The 16,959-nt window shown below is 37.7% G+C and overlaps 1 protein-coding gene across 1 annotated transcript in view; it reads left to right on the forward strand.

Annotated features, from left to right (window-relative positions):
• Positions 1 to 16,959, forward strand: part of TRHDE (thyrotropin releasing hormone degrading enzyme) — a 208,960-nt gene that overhangs the window by 40,722 nt on the left and 151,279 nt on the right. The window contains exon 3 of the mRNA XM_050324389.1: positions 70 to 196. Within this exon, the coding sequence (XP_050180346.1) occupies positions 70 to 196 (127 nt within the window). The remainder of the gene's footprint in view (positions 1 to 69; positions 197 to 16,959) is intronic.

A 16,959-nucleotide genomic window follows, 5' to 3' on the forward strand; every position in this document is an offset into this window, starting at 1 on the left:
CTCTGCAGGTAGGATAGATTTAAAAGGCAGATGCTGAAATGATTGGTCTTTTGCTTTGTTTTTTGACAGGTACGGTTATATGCAAGGCCTGATGCAATCAGAAGAGGATCGGGGGACTATGCTCTAAATATTACAAGGAGTCTCATTGAGTTTTATGAAGATTATTTTAAAGTGCCCTATTCCCTTCCAAAATTAGGTAAGATTTTCTACAGAATGTGAAGTTCATCCAGAAATGAGAGATTAAGTCAGCTATTTTAATGGAATTTTAAGACTGTAATGTGTTACATTTCAAGGTAAGAAATGTTTGGGTTAATTTAGAAGAATCAATAAGGAATTTTTCCTTACAGGGGAAGGGAAGCCAAATTGTTCCTTCTCCTACCTAGAACTGAAAGGAGCAGGAAGCAGACAGTACTTACATTTCTTAGCCAAGGGGCAGAGAACTTGAGATCTTTCCTTGTTACATGGGTTGGTGGTTTTTTTTTGTTTGGTTTTTTTTTGATGGTATGTATTTTGGTCCTTACTTCCATTAGATAGCCATGGGGAGACGTTTGTTCTGCAATATTTGTATCTTGGTGTCTCAGCCTTAGATGGTGAACTTAAGTGAAAATATTTGTGGAGACTGGGAACCTGTAACAGTACAAGGCTGCTTTTTTTTTTTTTTTTTAATGGCTTATGTAGTTTAATAATGATGATTAATAGACAAGCTTAATTGTCTTGTTGCTTATTGAAAGAATTGCTGTGAACTTGTTTTGCTGTGAACCCATCTATTTCTATTTCCTTTTAAAATAGTTTCTTCTCATCTTCCCTTTTCCCACAATCAGTTTTTCTCCTACACACTTAAATACCTTACACCGTATTATTACGCCCTCCCTCCTTTGGAGCATGTTTGATCAAGATCCGGAAAAATCTATTGCTCAGCAGCAGAAAGAGACCTTCTATTTGATCAGAATTGTTGGAGTTGTAACCACAGTTTCCTCCCAGGAACTCGGCGTTTATTTCATTAAATCCCCTGCCTGCTGAGTAGCCTTTATTAGACTTGCAGCTAATGGTGTAGGAGATGGATAAAGTAACTGATGTTGCTAGATGAGGGTATTGCATGATGATATGCACAAACTTTCCGCTTTCATACATGACTTGAGGTATGTAATGATGTTTTGTAAAGGAAGTTATAGACTTACAGGCGCAAAAAATTTAGCAGGGAAAAATAATCAAGAACTCGATTATAATATAAAAGATCAATATAAAAGATGAAACAGAATGGCTTGGGTTGGAAGGGACCTTAAAGATCATCTAGTTTCATCAAAACATCCGAACATCATTAATTCAGGTATTTTATTGAGGATGCCAGCTAGCAGCAGGCAATAGTGACTGTATCTGCTTCAGAGTATCTTTCAAAATTGCAACATATGGTCTTTAAACTCAGCATGCTGTATTCATTGTCATTATGCTGTGATATTACCTTTTAAAAATATTTGATTGGAAATGAGTATGTTCTAGTTTGAATCTTTTTGGAGAAAGACAGGAGACACAGTCACAAGTAAAACTGTATTTTTTCATCAAGTATTTGTAGTGAAATTGTTGAGTTAATAGGAAATGCTGCTTGAAAACTTTAGCTATTCTGTAGTGATAGTATAGAGAATAATTTCAAAAGTTTTGTGTACTACAATGAGGTTAAATTTATTTATTGTAAATATAGGAAGAAAAGTTTCAAAACTCTCTCAGTGATGTAAATATTTTTGAAATATTTTAGCATTTGAATACAGATATATTTGTTCCCAGTTCATCCAAACACTGATTGTTATGTTTAAGCATGTGCTGTTGTCTTTAACCTGAAAAAGCGCTGAATTTTTATGTTTTTTAAACTGCAAAATGGAAGGGTAGGAACAATAGTCTGGTGGGTGAATAGAAGGACTAAAATGGTGACACTGTAGTCTATTTTCAATAGGCATTTTGCAGTAGTATTAAAGAATTTTCTTAATGGCAAGTCAAAACAACATTAGTGACAGCAGTGGAGAAACCATGTACATAGGAAGATGTGTTGTTGATACTGAAAATGCACCTGGGCTTGTAGACTTAGGGCACTCACCTGATTCACTGCTGTCACCTCTACAAAGGATTGAATACTTTATTAAGGTTTTAAGAAAAATGATAATGTTTTTGTGGGACATTTTAGGAGTTTTTCATTTCACTTCCAAATATGAAAGTGGGAATGAAAAATGAAGAATGTACTTCAGAAAGCTTTTTAATGTCAGCATCAGTTTTGTAGAAAATGTCCCATTTCAAACACAGATGTTTTAACAAAAATTGTTTCATGTATTGTCCAGCTCTAGCAAAAGTGAACCTAAGCAAACGTAATAGTTTTGGTTGAAAGCACAATTTATGTTTACAAAATAATTCTGTTGAAATACTGGCCAGTTTACTATGCAGGTGCTATGCTAGCTACTGACTGACATGTTGTTAGTGTCAGTGGTGTATGCTGGGGGTGTGTGTGTTAGAGTTGGAACCACAGGTGATCCTCCCTGGAAAAGGGACCTACAGCCCTTGGCAACCCTACAAGCACTTGGTCATCTATGTGGTCCATTTGAACTCTGTATGGTTGGAGTACCTGAGGACATTTAGGCTCTTCAGATACATTGCTATATCACTGAGGTCTATGTTAATTTGTTCCCTTCCTATTCATTGAGGTCCATTTCCAGGGATCCTTGGCACTTGAAACAAGTGCTCCTCATCTGATTTTGTAATAAACTGGCTAGTGTTTTCTACAGGAACCACTTTCTCCAGACACTCTTTACTCCTGACTGTTTTTGACTAGACTTTCATACTGTGCTTACATGCAGTCAGATGGCTGTGGCCAAGATTTTTTAGATCTTATATGGCCTGTTCTGGCTTATGAATGCCATGGAACAATAGATTTGTTTACCAATTGATGTGAAGTCTGCTGATGAATGTAAATTCGGAAGTGAATCACCAATTTCCACAGTTAAAAGTTCTACTTAGCTGGTAGATCTGTGCTTTTTTTCCCCCCACATCATACTCTGAACTGGAAGGTGCTTGTGTAGGGTTTCAAACCAATGATTTTTATATGAATTTCATTTCTGAAAAATACGTCAGATCTTTTAAAAAAACTAAATTTTTTCAAGACTATAATATCATTACAAACGCTAGTTAAAATGATAGGTAGATAAAGTATTGGGTTTTATTTAATCTAAAAAATATGCAGAAGGATTTTTAATTGTGTTCCTACGGCAGTGAATATAAAATATTTCTGTATTTATATCACATAATTATTTTTAATCCAGTTTGCAATACACAAACAATGCTTTGTATGCATAGAACTTTTTCTTATGAGGATCTTTGAGGCTGGAATAGTCTTGAATTTTTCCTTCTGAAGCCCTGACCAGTTGCTCTTTTGAAGTGCACACAGCTCAGAAATTCTAAAGGAAAAAAGAAAACCAAGCCAAAAACTGACATCAAAATGGAGTCTTCAAAGGTCAGAGTAAAAGTCACACGAGGGGGAATGATAAGGTAATGAAGCACTCTTTACATGTGAACAGTTGTGACTCTTAAGTTGTGAATGATTTGAAGTGTAGGGGCTGACTGCCTTTTCCAGTCAAGACTGGAGGGTCACCCAGTGTCGTTAGCAGGTGGCAGGTCCAAAGAACACAAAAAGATCCCTGTTTGTGGAGCAGGTGGTAGATTTGTGCAACTCCTTATCAAAAGAGATGGTAGATGCAAAAAAATTATGGAAGTCCAGAGGGACATGGATAAGTACTTGGAAAGGTGCTCCACAGGAGAAAATCCTATGGTTTGAAAATAAAAGCTAGGAAATACTCGAGAGAGCTATTTATACTTCCCTGGTCTTATTCTTTCCTGTACATCTGCTTGTGGCTGCTGTTGGAGAGAATACTGAGCAAAGCAGTCTTTTTGTCTGAGCTGACAAGGTTGTCTGTATGTTCATAGTCTTCCAGTTTCCCAAGAGTTTTTATTAAAGGGCCACAGAATCTCTTTTCCAGAATGCTTTGTGTACTGGAACTGGGGAACTTTATAAGGCTCCAATTATGAAAGAATACAAAAACTTCATGTGTGGTACATAAATGAACCATTTGTATGAAGATTTTTGGGTTTCTGGGCTTTGGTTTGCTACCTCTTAACAGCGTTGCAGTATCATTGTGTTAGTGGGATGTGGTTTTTATTTCTCTGAAAACTTGTTTTATAACTCATTTTATTCTGAGTACTGTATTTAAATATCCATGTAATTAGCATAAGCACTATGGACAGTGTAAAGGAACTCGGGTATCTCAAGCGTTGGACATAAAGTGCTTGACTCAAAGACACTTTGTTTGGATTCATTCAACTTTAGGTACTCAACTGGCATGTCTAACTTAGCAAGCTGATTGCCCTAGGTTCTTTATTCGTCAATAGAGAAGATATTCCTGCAGATGCTTTGAATCTTATATGGGCAAAATCTCCTGTTTGAGCTGCCTAAGTAAGAGGAAAAATGTTTTATTAAACCCTGAGCTTAGTTTGTCATCTAAGCCCTTAAACCTTCACGATATGCAGACTTGAGAAGGAGACATTTAGTGGTGGAGAGCTGTGAATTAGGGTTGGGAAGAACTTGGACTTCTCAGAAAGCTTTTCATTCCCCATAGAAAGTGTCCCAAAAGGTGGAAATATGAACAGCTGAAGAATCTACTTTGGGACATGACTGCATATGTTACAGAAAATTGGATAAAAATACTCCAGCTGTTTAGTCTTAAGGTCAGTGAAAATGAATCAATGTGTAATTTATAATTACTGTAATTTATGAGAGCACTATTAAAAGCACTGTTAAAATACCATAGAATGGCCTGGGTTGGAAGGGACCCTTAAGATCATATAGTTCGAAGCCTCCTGCCATGGGCAGGGACACCTTCCACTAGACCAGGTTCTCAAAGCCCCATCCAACCTGGCCTTAAACACTTCCAGGGATGGGTCACCCACAACTTTTCTGGCCAACCTGTTCCAGCGCCTCACCACCCTCACAGTAAAGAATTTTTCCCTCATATCTAATCAAAACCTACTCTCCTTCAGTTTAACTGTTGTCCTGTTGCTATATGCCCTTGTAAAAAGCCCTTCTCCATCTTCCTTGTAGGCTCCCTTCAGGTGCTGGAAGGCCACAATAAGGTCACCCCAAAGCCTTCTCTTTTCCAGGCTGAACAATCCCAAATGAGCCTTCTTTCATAGGAGGGGCACTCCATCCTGCTAATCATCTTGGTGGGCCTCCTCTGGACTTGCTCCAACAGGTTGATATCCTTGTGTTGGGGGCCCCAGAATTGGATGGAGCACTCCAGGTGGGGTCACACGAGAACAGAGTAGAGGCGCAGAATCACCTCCCTTGACCTGCTGGCCACGCTGCTTTTGATGCAGCCCAGGATACAATTGGCTTTCTGGGCTGTGAATGAACATTTCTGGCTCATGTCCAGCCTCTCATCCACCAGCACCCCCAAGAGAAATACACTCTGAGACTTCTTAAACTCTTTTTCTGTTGATTGACTGTACAGTAAACTTTGGAACTTCATCTGATATATTTTATGTGTTTTTTTTGTTTGGTTTGCTCGTTGGTTTGGGTTTTTTTCCCTTACAGGTATGTTTCAGATACTAATTACCTGGTTCATGCAGAAATTATACAGTCTTGTTTTCATTATGCTGCTTAAAATGCTTTGAAGTTGTGAATGCAAAGTCTCAGAAAATGATTTTCCAAGGGGTTTAGTGAACATGCTGCACAATGGAAGACAAGATTGGACCATTAACATTTGCTCTTGGAGTACTTTTGGAGAACAGGATTTGGTTTTTAAAGTGTGTCACTGAAGAATTTAGACTCTTGCTTATGATGTAAAAAAATAGCTCAACTGTTAAGAAAGAAGTTTAACAAGGACTGTTCTGATTTTTAAAGGAAACTCATGGACCTGTGCTCCGTTCCCTGATTACTGCCTGGTGCAGTGTGAGTCATTGCAGGCCCAGAATAAAAGTGCTGGGATCCTGTTGTATGTTGGCCAGGTGACTTGCTGTGATCACTAGTGATTAACTGTTCATTTTGATTTAAGCGCTGTTAAATGCCATGGGGTACCCTGAGAACTCTTAGCTGCTGCTTCTGCTGGGCCATGGCTGGTCCATACTTGACAGTTTCACATGGCTTTTTTTTTTTTTCTTTAAATATTTTGAGCATCTCAGTTGGGGTTGTCACCCATGTTTAGGCAGGAGAATTGAAACCTACTATTTTCTTTGACCAACTACTCGAAAGGATCATAATGCTTCAGCACACAGAGGAATATTTGTTGATACAGGTCATTCCTACACAGAATGAACTATCACTTCTACCCTGGCCTTTAAAGATTCTGTTTTGAGATTTGGGGTGTGGTGGTTGTAGTGTGGTTTCTTTTTATTTTTAATTTCTAAGGTATGAGTACTCCAAAACAGCAACTGGTCAGGACACCAGGAGGAAAAAATTCCAGCTCCAGCCATAGGGAAAAGAAATGTATTTTGTCATAACAATGCTTTGAAATATGAAAATGAACTGTGAGTTACTAAACTGAAACAAACTGCATAGGAAATCAATTTACAGTAAGATGTTAAGAAAGAAGTGAAGAAATAGCCATCACTTAGGACTTCCTGTATTGCTCTAAACTATTTTTAGTGGTAAACCAGTTATTTCCATTAATGAGTTTAATACAGCTCACAGTAGGCATTGTATCAGGTTTTGGAAGTTTGTTAAGGGGGACCTGATCTCTCTCTGTTGCCTTGGGGTGGCAAGTCTGATATTGTTCGCAGGAGATGGGATATGTATAGGAATAAAGCAGCTTTGTATAGAATAAAGATGAATGGGCCCTGGTGGAAATAATCCTCTTCTGAGTGAAATGTTTTCATTATTTAGTTGTTTCCCTCCCCTCTTAATTGTGACATGTATGAATCCTTACCTCTCAAACAAGGAAAGTGTTCAGGCAGGAGCACTATTGCCAGTAGCAGTTCAGTCAGGCCCTAGTAAAAAGATGACCAAATCTGACAATGGCTACTCAATTAAATCAGCTTGGCTTTTAAATGAGTAATTAAAAAAATGAGTAATTAAAAAAGAAAAAAAAAAAAGAAAGTGATGCTGTTATGAGAGGGTAATAGGATGTGGGAGATTCCATGGAAATATCAGGGCTTTTTTTGAACCAAGAGAATCCTTCATCTGAATGTAAATAGATTTTTCCTAAGCTACTTTTCAGTATGTCATTTGAGCAGTTAGTACCAATGTACCAAGTGGGTGTGCTGAATTTCTGCAATATCTATTCTTAGTTCTCTACCTTGTGAGAAACTAGATGCCTTCAGAAAATGATGCATTTTATCATGAGTTGGGAGGAAAAGATCTTCAATGCAGAGGTACCAGTAAAGGTATCTCTGTTGACTACAGAGAGAGGAAACTAATCTGACTAATTTAAATTTGATATCTGATTCTTAGATGGTTAAAAGATGAGATGAATCCTTCTGTAGGATTTATAAAATGGGTTAAGATCTTTGGCAGACAGAAACTCCACAGAAATTATGGGAATCACCAGAAAACTGTGTGAACTTCCATTGGTATGAGACAGTTAAATACCTAAATGCACATGAATCCAAAATACTTTTTAGATAGCTGTGGGTGAAGTAGTTTTCATTATAGCTCCTTTCACTCTGCTTGAGCACAGCTCTCATCCCTGATTGTCTTCTCCAGGGCTGCTAGTGATTGTCTTTTTGTTAGCTTGATCATACTGTTCTTGACCAGAAACATTCACTTATGAATAAGGGTAGTACTGATTTCTCCTGCACAATAGTATTGTGGGGACCAGGATCCTCTTGACCATATCCAGCTTTTGAACTCACTTTATTTTTAAGAGAGTTTGCAGAACATTTTTTATCACCTGTTAGATATGACAGTCAACAGGGTTCATCAGAGACTTTGGCCAGCAGCTGAAACCTTTTACATCAGCAAACTGTAACTTTGTCTTAAAGGAGAGTATGTAGAAAAAAGCTTAGGCCTTGTGTCCACAATGAACTTCATGTTTGTATAGGCATTGGGAACAGTGGTTTTTATTATAGGATAGGGTCTGTATGTCCGGATACTGGGAGAGTTACTTTCTGTGCGTGGTATGGCACTAAGAAAGTTAACACGCAGACAGAGCTCAGAGCTGCATGGTGGAAAAACAAACATAGAAGGGTTTGGAAAAAAGATAAATTATATCACTGAGGATACTGTGACAGATCTAGATGGTGCTTAAGAAGAGGGGCGTCTGAATCTTTGTGCAGTGTGTAGGAAGGTTGAATTGTAGAAGGACGGGCTAAACCAGGATTTTTTTTTTCTTTTGAAAATTGTACTATAGCATTTAGTTTGAATGAAGTAGGTAATGCGGTTGTTCTATATCAATTAGAGTAATGAGGAGAAAGTAGTGTTTTTTTCTCTCAGAACTGAGGTAAAAACCCAATACTCTCTATGTATGAAATAGTAGAGAAGGGTTATTCAATCTGCTCAAGTTTATTGTCTTTTGGTGGAAAAGACTGTTGATGACCTAATGCAACATATTATCCCCCTACGCAGTCATATACAGTGAGTGTTGTTTAAACAGCATCTTCAAGAGAACTTTTTATTCCTAAACAAAACTGATGGAATAACAGTAACTTGTTCATGACACCATTTGAGTAAATATCAAAGTTTACTGAAGGTTTACTGAACTTTCTGTAATTTTGGTTCATAGTCATATGACAAACTGTAAATAAAGATAATTTCAAGTTCAGTTCAAGAAGGCTCCAGTTTTCATTTAACTCTGATGTTTCAAGTGGAGGGCAGGGAGGAACAAGGATACTATGGTGACTTCTGTTTTTTCTATCTTACATGTGAAGTAGAGGCTTTCCTGAAGAGTGAAGCTCAGTAATATCAAGGTATTGTGCTGGTGAGAAAAAAAAAAAAGGTGACAGAGTAAAGTACTGTCCACATCAAACACAAACATATGTCACTCAAACTTTTTTTTAATATGTGTGGTTTGAGTACAGGACAATTTTGTTATTCTTTAAGAATTTTTGGTTTGAATTGGGACAGGTAGTTTTACATACTTCAGCAGCAACAATATCTTTCAGTAGTATTTTCTCATTCAGCGTTGTGGTTTTTGACCTCCCCCATTTGATTTTAAAAGTGAAGGCGGCTCAGTTTCAGGCCGGACTCAGAAACAAGTTCAAATGAGTCTGACAGGAACTATGAATCAGTACAATGGAATCTTTTTTCCAGTCCTTTCTAAAAACATGTCTTCTGTACCAGTTTTAGCTCTGCCTAGTGTTATGCTTGTTGGACCCTATAGTTGCTGTGTTGGCTTGCCAACCACGGAAGAGCTAATGTCATGACAAAGCCTATTCAGACTCATCTTTCAGAAGCACAGTTTTAGTTAACCTGAAAGTCACAGAGCAACACCACTATAGACTATTTCCTTGGTCACGGCAGACAAGAAAGCCTTAAAAGATATTTCTCCTACATCTTTCCCTCACTGAGGCACTTAAAGCTGTTAGGGTTTGCCTAGCTCCTTACCCTCCTTATTCAAAGTCTCTGAATGGCTGGAATGACAACTTCCATGAAAAAAGACCAAAAGGAGATTTTAACAATACTTGCATTGTGTTGCTCCTTTTGCAGAGATAGCTGTTGTTTTCACAACAATTTCAAAACCACTGCCATCAGTTAAATGCTGATTACTTGAACTTCTAAGAATATGTGATTTTATTATTTTTTTCATATCAGTATCATTGCTAAACTTAAATGAGAAGGAAAACAAGTGGGTTTCTGTTTTTTGTTTGGTTGGTTGGTTTGGTTTGTTTTTTTCCCCTACAGTACTGGAGAAACATTCCTGTTAACTCTTCATGTTTCAGTTTTAGAAAGATTGTGCTCCTTTGGGGTAGTTTGTAATGCTTTCCAGATGGTATTGTGACAAAGTTTGTTTTCCATTAGATGCTGATTTGAGGGCAACAAATATATTACTTTGAAGAACAGAAGTTTCACTAGGCACAACTCATGAGAAGGCACTTTGCCCACTACCTCACTTAAACTGATTTGTATTTGCTTTGGTTTATTTTTATATGTTTGTCTTGAGGTATTCATATATATATATATTTTTTTTAATGTTACCTTACATAATTGTCCCTTCTAAGAACTTTATCCTTCACTATGGACCTCGTGCCATAAAGAAAATGGATAAGGGAAGTATACACACACACAGACACACACTAATCTCTACAACTCATATTTTTCCTAGTAAATGTAAGAGGTATGCATTGCTGCTGCAGTGAGAGTTACAAAAAAGTTATTGCCTACTGAAAATGTCTTAAATATTAGGAATAGTTAAAAGTCTCTATGTAGATGTGTAAAAATGAGCTTTCACATCTTTCTTCTGTACTGTAAAAAACCCCTACAGACGTAAAGAAGATACATTTTCATATATCAGTGAAGAGCATGAGGAGTTTCTTTCAAGAGATTATGACAGTGTCTTGAAAAAGATCATAACACATTACAGTGGGACTTAAGTAGGCCAGAGATTTCTGTTCATACAAAAGATGTGAAAAAATGTATGACTACAGAACTGAATACACTTATTGCTTCTGCCTAGATTCTACTGGCTTAGTTATAAACCTTCCACCTGTACTTGCTAGTTTCTGTAAGCTACTGAAATTCAAAAGGATGTATATGCTCACCTTTTATTGCTTTTGCTTTTTATAACTGAAAAGATATCCTAACACAATGAATTATGTTACGTTTGCAGCTCCATGCCTGAAGCAACTTCATTTTTGCATTAAGGAAACCAATGATTTTCATTGTAAAGATGAAAATTTTAAGATGGCTGAACAACTTTCATTTGAACAAGTGAATTGTCACTTTACATCTTCGCCCTCCCTAACTTCTTCCCCCCCTGCCCCATTGCTGCTTCCTGCTTGCTGGCAAGCTTCTTAAAATGGTAAATGGACATTGAAAGAATCACTTAATAAAAATGCTGTGGAGATCTCTGGCAGGTGCCGCTAAACTTGCTTTCTGTGTTCTCTCTTGTTGTGAATGAATTCTCCTTTTCTCCTAGTTTATTTAAATGCCATCTGCTTGTGTATTTAAACCATAACTTTTCCTAATTCAGGATCAGGTCTGTGAAGACTGCTATTTCCTTCACTCTCTCTGATTCTCTTTGGTAACACTTCTAACAAAGCTGTCCTGGTGAAGATGTGTATTTGTCATAGTGATAGCATACTTCAGAAAGTGTATTAAGCTCAAACAACTCCCACTGTTCAACTAAAAAATATGTTCCTTGTCATATGCTACTCCTCACTGAAATTAAACTTGGGCAGTGTTTTAGTCTAGAAAAATCAAGTCAGTTTTTCTCCTGGTGTGTTCAGCTTTGGCAAAGATGAGCATAGTTCTGCTGTTGTATGTTACTGGGCATTTGAACCTTGGAGTGGGTGGGAGTGGGAGGCAAGAGGCCACATGCACAAAACAATTTAGAAATATATTCTGGAGATCCTTGTCACCAGTTTCTGCAGCTGTTGCTGTCTCTCTGGGGACCTTCGATAAGTCCTTAGAAACTGTTTCCAAATAATCCCAGAGTTTATGTTGTAACTGATCCCTGCGCTCTGCAACAATAGGGGACTTTTCAGTGGAGCGGATCATGGCAAAAGAGTTCCTATATTTATTCAGTAGGGGGTTTACTGTATCACTGACGCTATGACACTAGATATCCTTTGAAAGTCATGATGTAAAAGCAGAGGTAATTTGACAGAACTTTAATTGCACGTGGCTACGTTTATGATGTGACTCCCAAGAAGTAACAGAAGTCAGTGGTTGAAAACATGTGAGATGTTTTCATTGTGGTTGTAGTACCTAAGCGTATTGTAAACACTACTGTCTCTTCACACATAATGCATTTTGGAAATGGAGAAGCAGCATAGTTCTGTTGTCCTATTTAGAGGTACAGCCAAAAGCCAAAGAGTGTTGAGAGGTGAAGGCAAGCACACGTTTTGCTGATCAGACCTGTATAAAATGTTCACTTGTCAGATAGAATTTGAGTATGCATTGAAACAGAAGGCAGCTGGAACTTGCATACTTTCATAATTAAAGTACTGATGATTAAATTTCATGTGAGGGACGTACAAGGGAATACAATATTTCTTGCTTTAAAATTGGTCTGAGTTGTTCTTCCTAAGGTGCTAATTCTCAGGTGTGGAAATATATAAAGCTTCAGAAAACTGTCAGCAGTAACTTAGATACATAGAAAAATGCATTCTATGTCTTTTCACTGCTAATGTAAAATGATTTCCTAAGCATCTCTCTTCTCTGTATTCTTAAAATGTTTTAAGCTCTGCTTCTGTCTTAAGGTAATCACAGACAATTGAATTTTATGAAGAAGCAGGCTGTTAGTCAGTAACAAACATGCATTAGAAATGCAGTTTTACGCTTCATGCCATATCTCCAGGTTTTTCTGTAGAAACCGTACAACAGTTTCCAAGTGATTAAAAGGATGTAAATTGTACAAGTTGTGATTGATAACAAAATGATCTAATGTAGCTCTTAATAAAACCTTCCAAAGGCAAGAATGTTGTCAGGTGATATCAAAGGATATTCAAAATTGCTCCAAGTCTGTCAGAGCAACAATGAACAGACAACTTTCTTTAACGCTTATATTGTATTTGGGGACAGCTGAATGGGAGTCCAACCCCAGAAGAATTCACTGTGTTTTATCTTTGTCAGTCTGTTTCTTAAAATACCTCAAAAACAAAAGTGGAAAAAATTGCTTACTCATTGCAATCAAAATCCAATTGCTGTGATAACTCTGATATGGAGTATAAAATGGTCAAATCCAAGTACACAGCTGAAGAATAATTTAATGTGGCAATAGTGAAATGGAGAAAAATAACACTGGAAGTGAATATAATGTAATTTTAAATAATAAAAGCAAATCTTACTACAAGTAGTTTTAACCTCACAAAATTATGCATATACTTGTCTGTGAATGTTTCTTTTAATATTAATCTGTCTTTCCAACCATACATATGTACACATGGACACATGCAAGCTTATGTATGTATTATTCTGGCTGCATTTTATGATGGTAATCCTATAGTTAAGGTGGTAAGAGCACGGATCTATAGATAAAATTCCAGTTAGCAGGTGCCGGACTGTTATGGAGGCTCTCCCAGGCTATAGTTCCCACCTTTCTGCTGTCTTGTGTAAAGGGTCTAAATCTGAACGTGGAACCAAGAAGTGTGCACCATGGGATAGGGAATCTGGGAACAGGGAGTCTTACAACCTTGAGATGAGTTTGGACATGTGGATAACTGGAAGATTGGGTTTGCTGGGTTTTGCTGGTGTAGAGTTAATTTTCTTCACAGTGGCTACTATGGGGCTGTGTTCATAACACAGGCATGTTTTTGTTATTGCTGAGCAGTGTGTACACAGAGCTAGGACCTTTTCTGCTTTTTGTACTGTCATGCTGGCAGGGAGACTGGGGGTGCATTGGGAGATTGGGAGGAGACACAACCAGGACGGGTGACCCCAATTGATCAAAGGGATATTCCAGACCATATGACATCGTATATAAAGACATCAGCATATAAAGTAGGGGCAAGGAGGGAGGAGGGCAATGTTCGAAGGGATGGCATTTGTCTTCCCAAGCCACTGTTACATGTGATGGGACCCTGCTGTCCTGGAGATGAACTGGCTGAACACCTGCCTGCCCTAGGGAAGCAGTGAATTAATTCCTTGTTTTGCTTAACTTGTGCACATGGCTTTTGGTTTCCCTACTAAACTATCTTTCTCTCAGCTCATGGGTTTTCCAGCTTTTACTCTTCTGACTCTCCCCAGTCCCTCTGGTGGGTGTGCGTGAGGGGCTGTGTCGGGTTTGGCTGCTGGCTGGTGTTAAACCATGACACTGGTGCAGTGACACTGGGTGTGCTTGTTGTCAGGCTCTTATCTGAGGATGGTGGTGAAGGTGGGTCCTGTTCGCTGATTGTGGGTTAGCTGTCCTGCATTTCGGAAGTCTCCTGGCCTTTTTCTAGCTGCCTCCTCCACTTAGAGATGGTCACTGCAGTACTTTCTCATCAGTCAAGCAGACTCTGTCATATATGCAGTTTCCTAAGACATTAGCTTTGGTGGTGTAAAGTCATTTTCTTCCCTTTGATTTTTTTAAGGTTATTTTTAACCAACTCTTTCCAGAGAGCTGTTTCTCAGGCTGGTCCCACAGTTTACCTGCATTGCTGAGAAGCTGCTGGTGGCTGACCTATGGGTACATGCCAGTATGCACGAAACTATAACCCTGGGAATATTATAGTCACAGATGGTACAGCAATATAAAATTAAGTGCAGTTCCAAAGTAACTCGTGAGCTTTTAATGTATATTGTAGCTGTGTTATCTAAGTCAGGGACCTCAGCATCAGAAAGGCTCTGGTTGCCATCTCTTAGCAAAACAAAGGTGGCAGAGTCAGTTCACCTGGACAGAAAGAACTGTCTTGTACTCTAACACCAATGGCTTGTTTCCATTATTCAAGTAGTTTATAAGTAAAAGTTGACAGATGCAGAAACTGTGAAATTAATTCCCTTTCAATATTCATTTTTAGGAAGAGGGCTCCTACAGAGAGGTAATAGGACTACAGATAATATAAATGTCTCCATATCAAAACTTTTGACTTGACAAGCAAGCTATTTTATATTTTGGAAGGTAATTCCATGCAGAACTAGTCTTTTGACAGCATGTTCTTTGATCTATAAGACTGGTGAGCTTCACTGAAACTCATTTTAAAACTCCTAGCTAGAAATTTGCCTTCACATCCAGGGTCAGGTCATTTTGACCTAAGGATTATGAACAAGTCCAGCATCGTGTTACTCTTTCTTTGTGTGAAGATGGAAAATTCCTGGTAATGTTGGTGTTGGTTCATGGTATTAAAATAAAGAACTGCTCATGTATATTTAAAAGCTGTTTTGAATGTCTTTATCCATCTGTCATCACCTATATGGCATAATGCCTTTCTTCAAGTTGCTAAAACATCATCTCTGAGGTAGGCCTTTTCTCATGACTCACACTTTTTTAGAGGAGTGTGTGAAGTACCCTAATAAAGAAAAGCTGTCTTCCTCATCCTCTCACAAATCTGTTACAGGGGATGCATTCTCAAATGCATAGAGTATGCTTCATTCTTTCAGCATAAATGGGTTGCATTTGTGGTATAATCTATATCACAAAAGTGTCCCTGTAAAGATTCTTTGTTTCTTGTTTTAGCAGACTTAGTGAAAAATGAAGCAGCAGATCCACACATTGGATTTTATAAAAAGGAAATATTAGAGCCTTGGCTTACAGTTTTCTTTATGCAGATCACTGAGTTTTATTTCTAAATCTAATCATAGTATTTTGTCCTTTATGCTGTCCTGGGGAGGATTGACTTTGTAGACTGGTTGCTGAGTGTCATAATTTAAAGGGCTGATTGCCTCTGTCATCTTATTCTGGTCTTTCTGGGTATGCCATTTTAGGATGGCAATCGCCTGTGAGTCAGGCTGTTTTCTCATTTGTACATGATACTTTTCTGTGGTCTGCTGTGGTTTTCAGACTCAGTTAACAGGAAGCTGAAACTGAATCCTGTACCTGAATGTTTAAAACTATCATCTGAGGTTTACTTCAGATTTAAAAGTTCTATGTACTCAAAATGCAATAAAGTTTTAATGGATTTTAGCAGCATTCTAAGATATATATTCTTTAAAAAGAATTTTTCTCTAGCAGTTAAAATAGAGATGAAAAAGTATTTCCCCCCCTTCCTTTATTTATTTCACCTGAAGTCCCATTTTATGACATTTGGGATTATGGATTTACTTGGACTTTATCTCAGGTGTTTGGTTTGCCAGATAGACTGAACTGTTGAATCTGGGGATACTAGCTTCTCTACACTACTGTGTTAAGTTCTACATCCTTGCCTGCTTGATTGTGAAGGAGGTATAGCTGTAGCACTCAACAGCATATAAATAACCTTTTGTTTTACCTTCTCTGCTCTCAACATTATTTTTATGTCCACTGGAGCTGTTCCAACATTGAACCTATCTCTCCATCTTTAAACCTGAATGTGCAGCTTTTCTCTATTACAGCAATCTTTGCTTGACATCTTCCTTTCATGTTTTTATACATTGTGATGAGCATTGAGATGGGGAATCCCAAGTGCTGTTAGACTAGAAATTCAGTTTGTGGTTGGAGAGCTGCCAGGATCTGGGATGAGTTGCAGATTTGAGAATCAATATGAACTGCCTGACTTTACATGTGAGCTACCAGCTGGTTGTCCTTGGTACTCAGTATGCATACTTGATTTATGTTTTAAATGGGTTTGCACATATACTTTAAAAAGATGATTTCAGACGTGAAGATTATGTTCTGTCTGCTTGATCTTAAAGAGATGATGTCTCATTTAAGCCTTGAAATTAACATAAATCTGATTTAGAATGTTTTTAGTTAAGAGATTTTATTCAGTTGGATCAGATTCCATTGTCTCCCTTTATGTTTCTTTTAGATCTTGATGTAATTAACAAAAGTTAATTTCTTTTCTTGTTTGCTATCCAAAGCAAGAATATTACCCAAAGAAGACAAGATTGGGGAGCTTTTGTGTTCTGTATTTCTGTAAACAAAAAACTTTTTAAAACAAGAGTTCTGAATGTACGATTTAAGTGTATGATTAGTGCATATGAATTTTTGCTTAAATTTTCCATTACTTATGGTCAAAAACTAAGTAAAACATATTGGGATCAGATTCTAGAGGGTTTTTTTACACTCATCACTACTGATTAACGTATCATGCTACTAATAGCACATTTGTGTATTGTGGGCTGCCTCAACTAGGCTGTAATCCAATCAGCTATCATCAATCAAACACGTCTAGGCACAACCAGAATTTGTATGGAGGCTGTCTTGTTGGTAAAACCAT

Source organism: Myiozetetes cayanensis, unplaced genomic scaffold (genome assembly GCF_022539395.1).
Source record: "Myiozetetes cayanensis isolate MyiCay16 unplaced genomic scaffold, myiCay2020 scf3, whole genome shotgun sequence".
NCBI classification, from domain to species: Eukaryota; Metazoa; Chordata; class Aves; order Passeriformes; family Tyrannidae; genus Myiozetetes; species Myiozetetes cayanensis.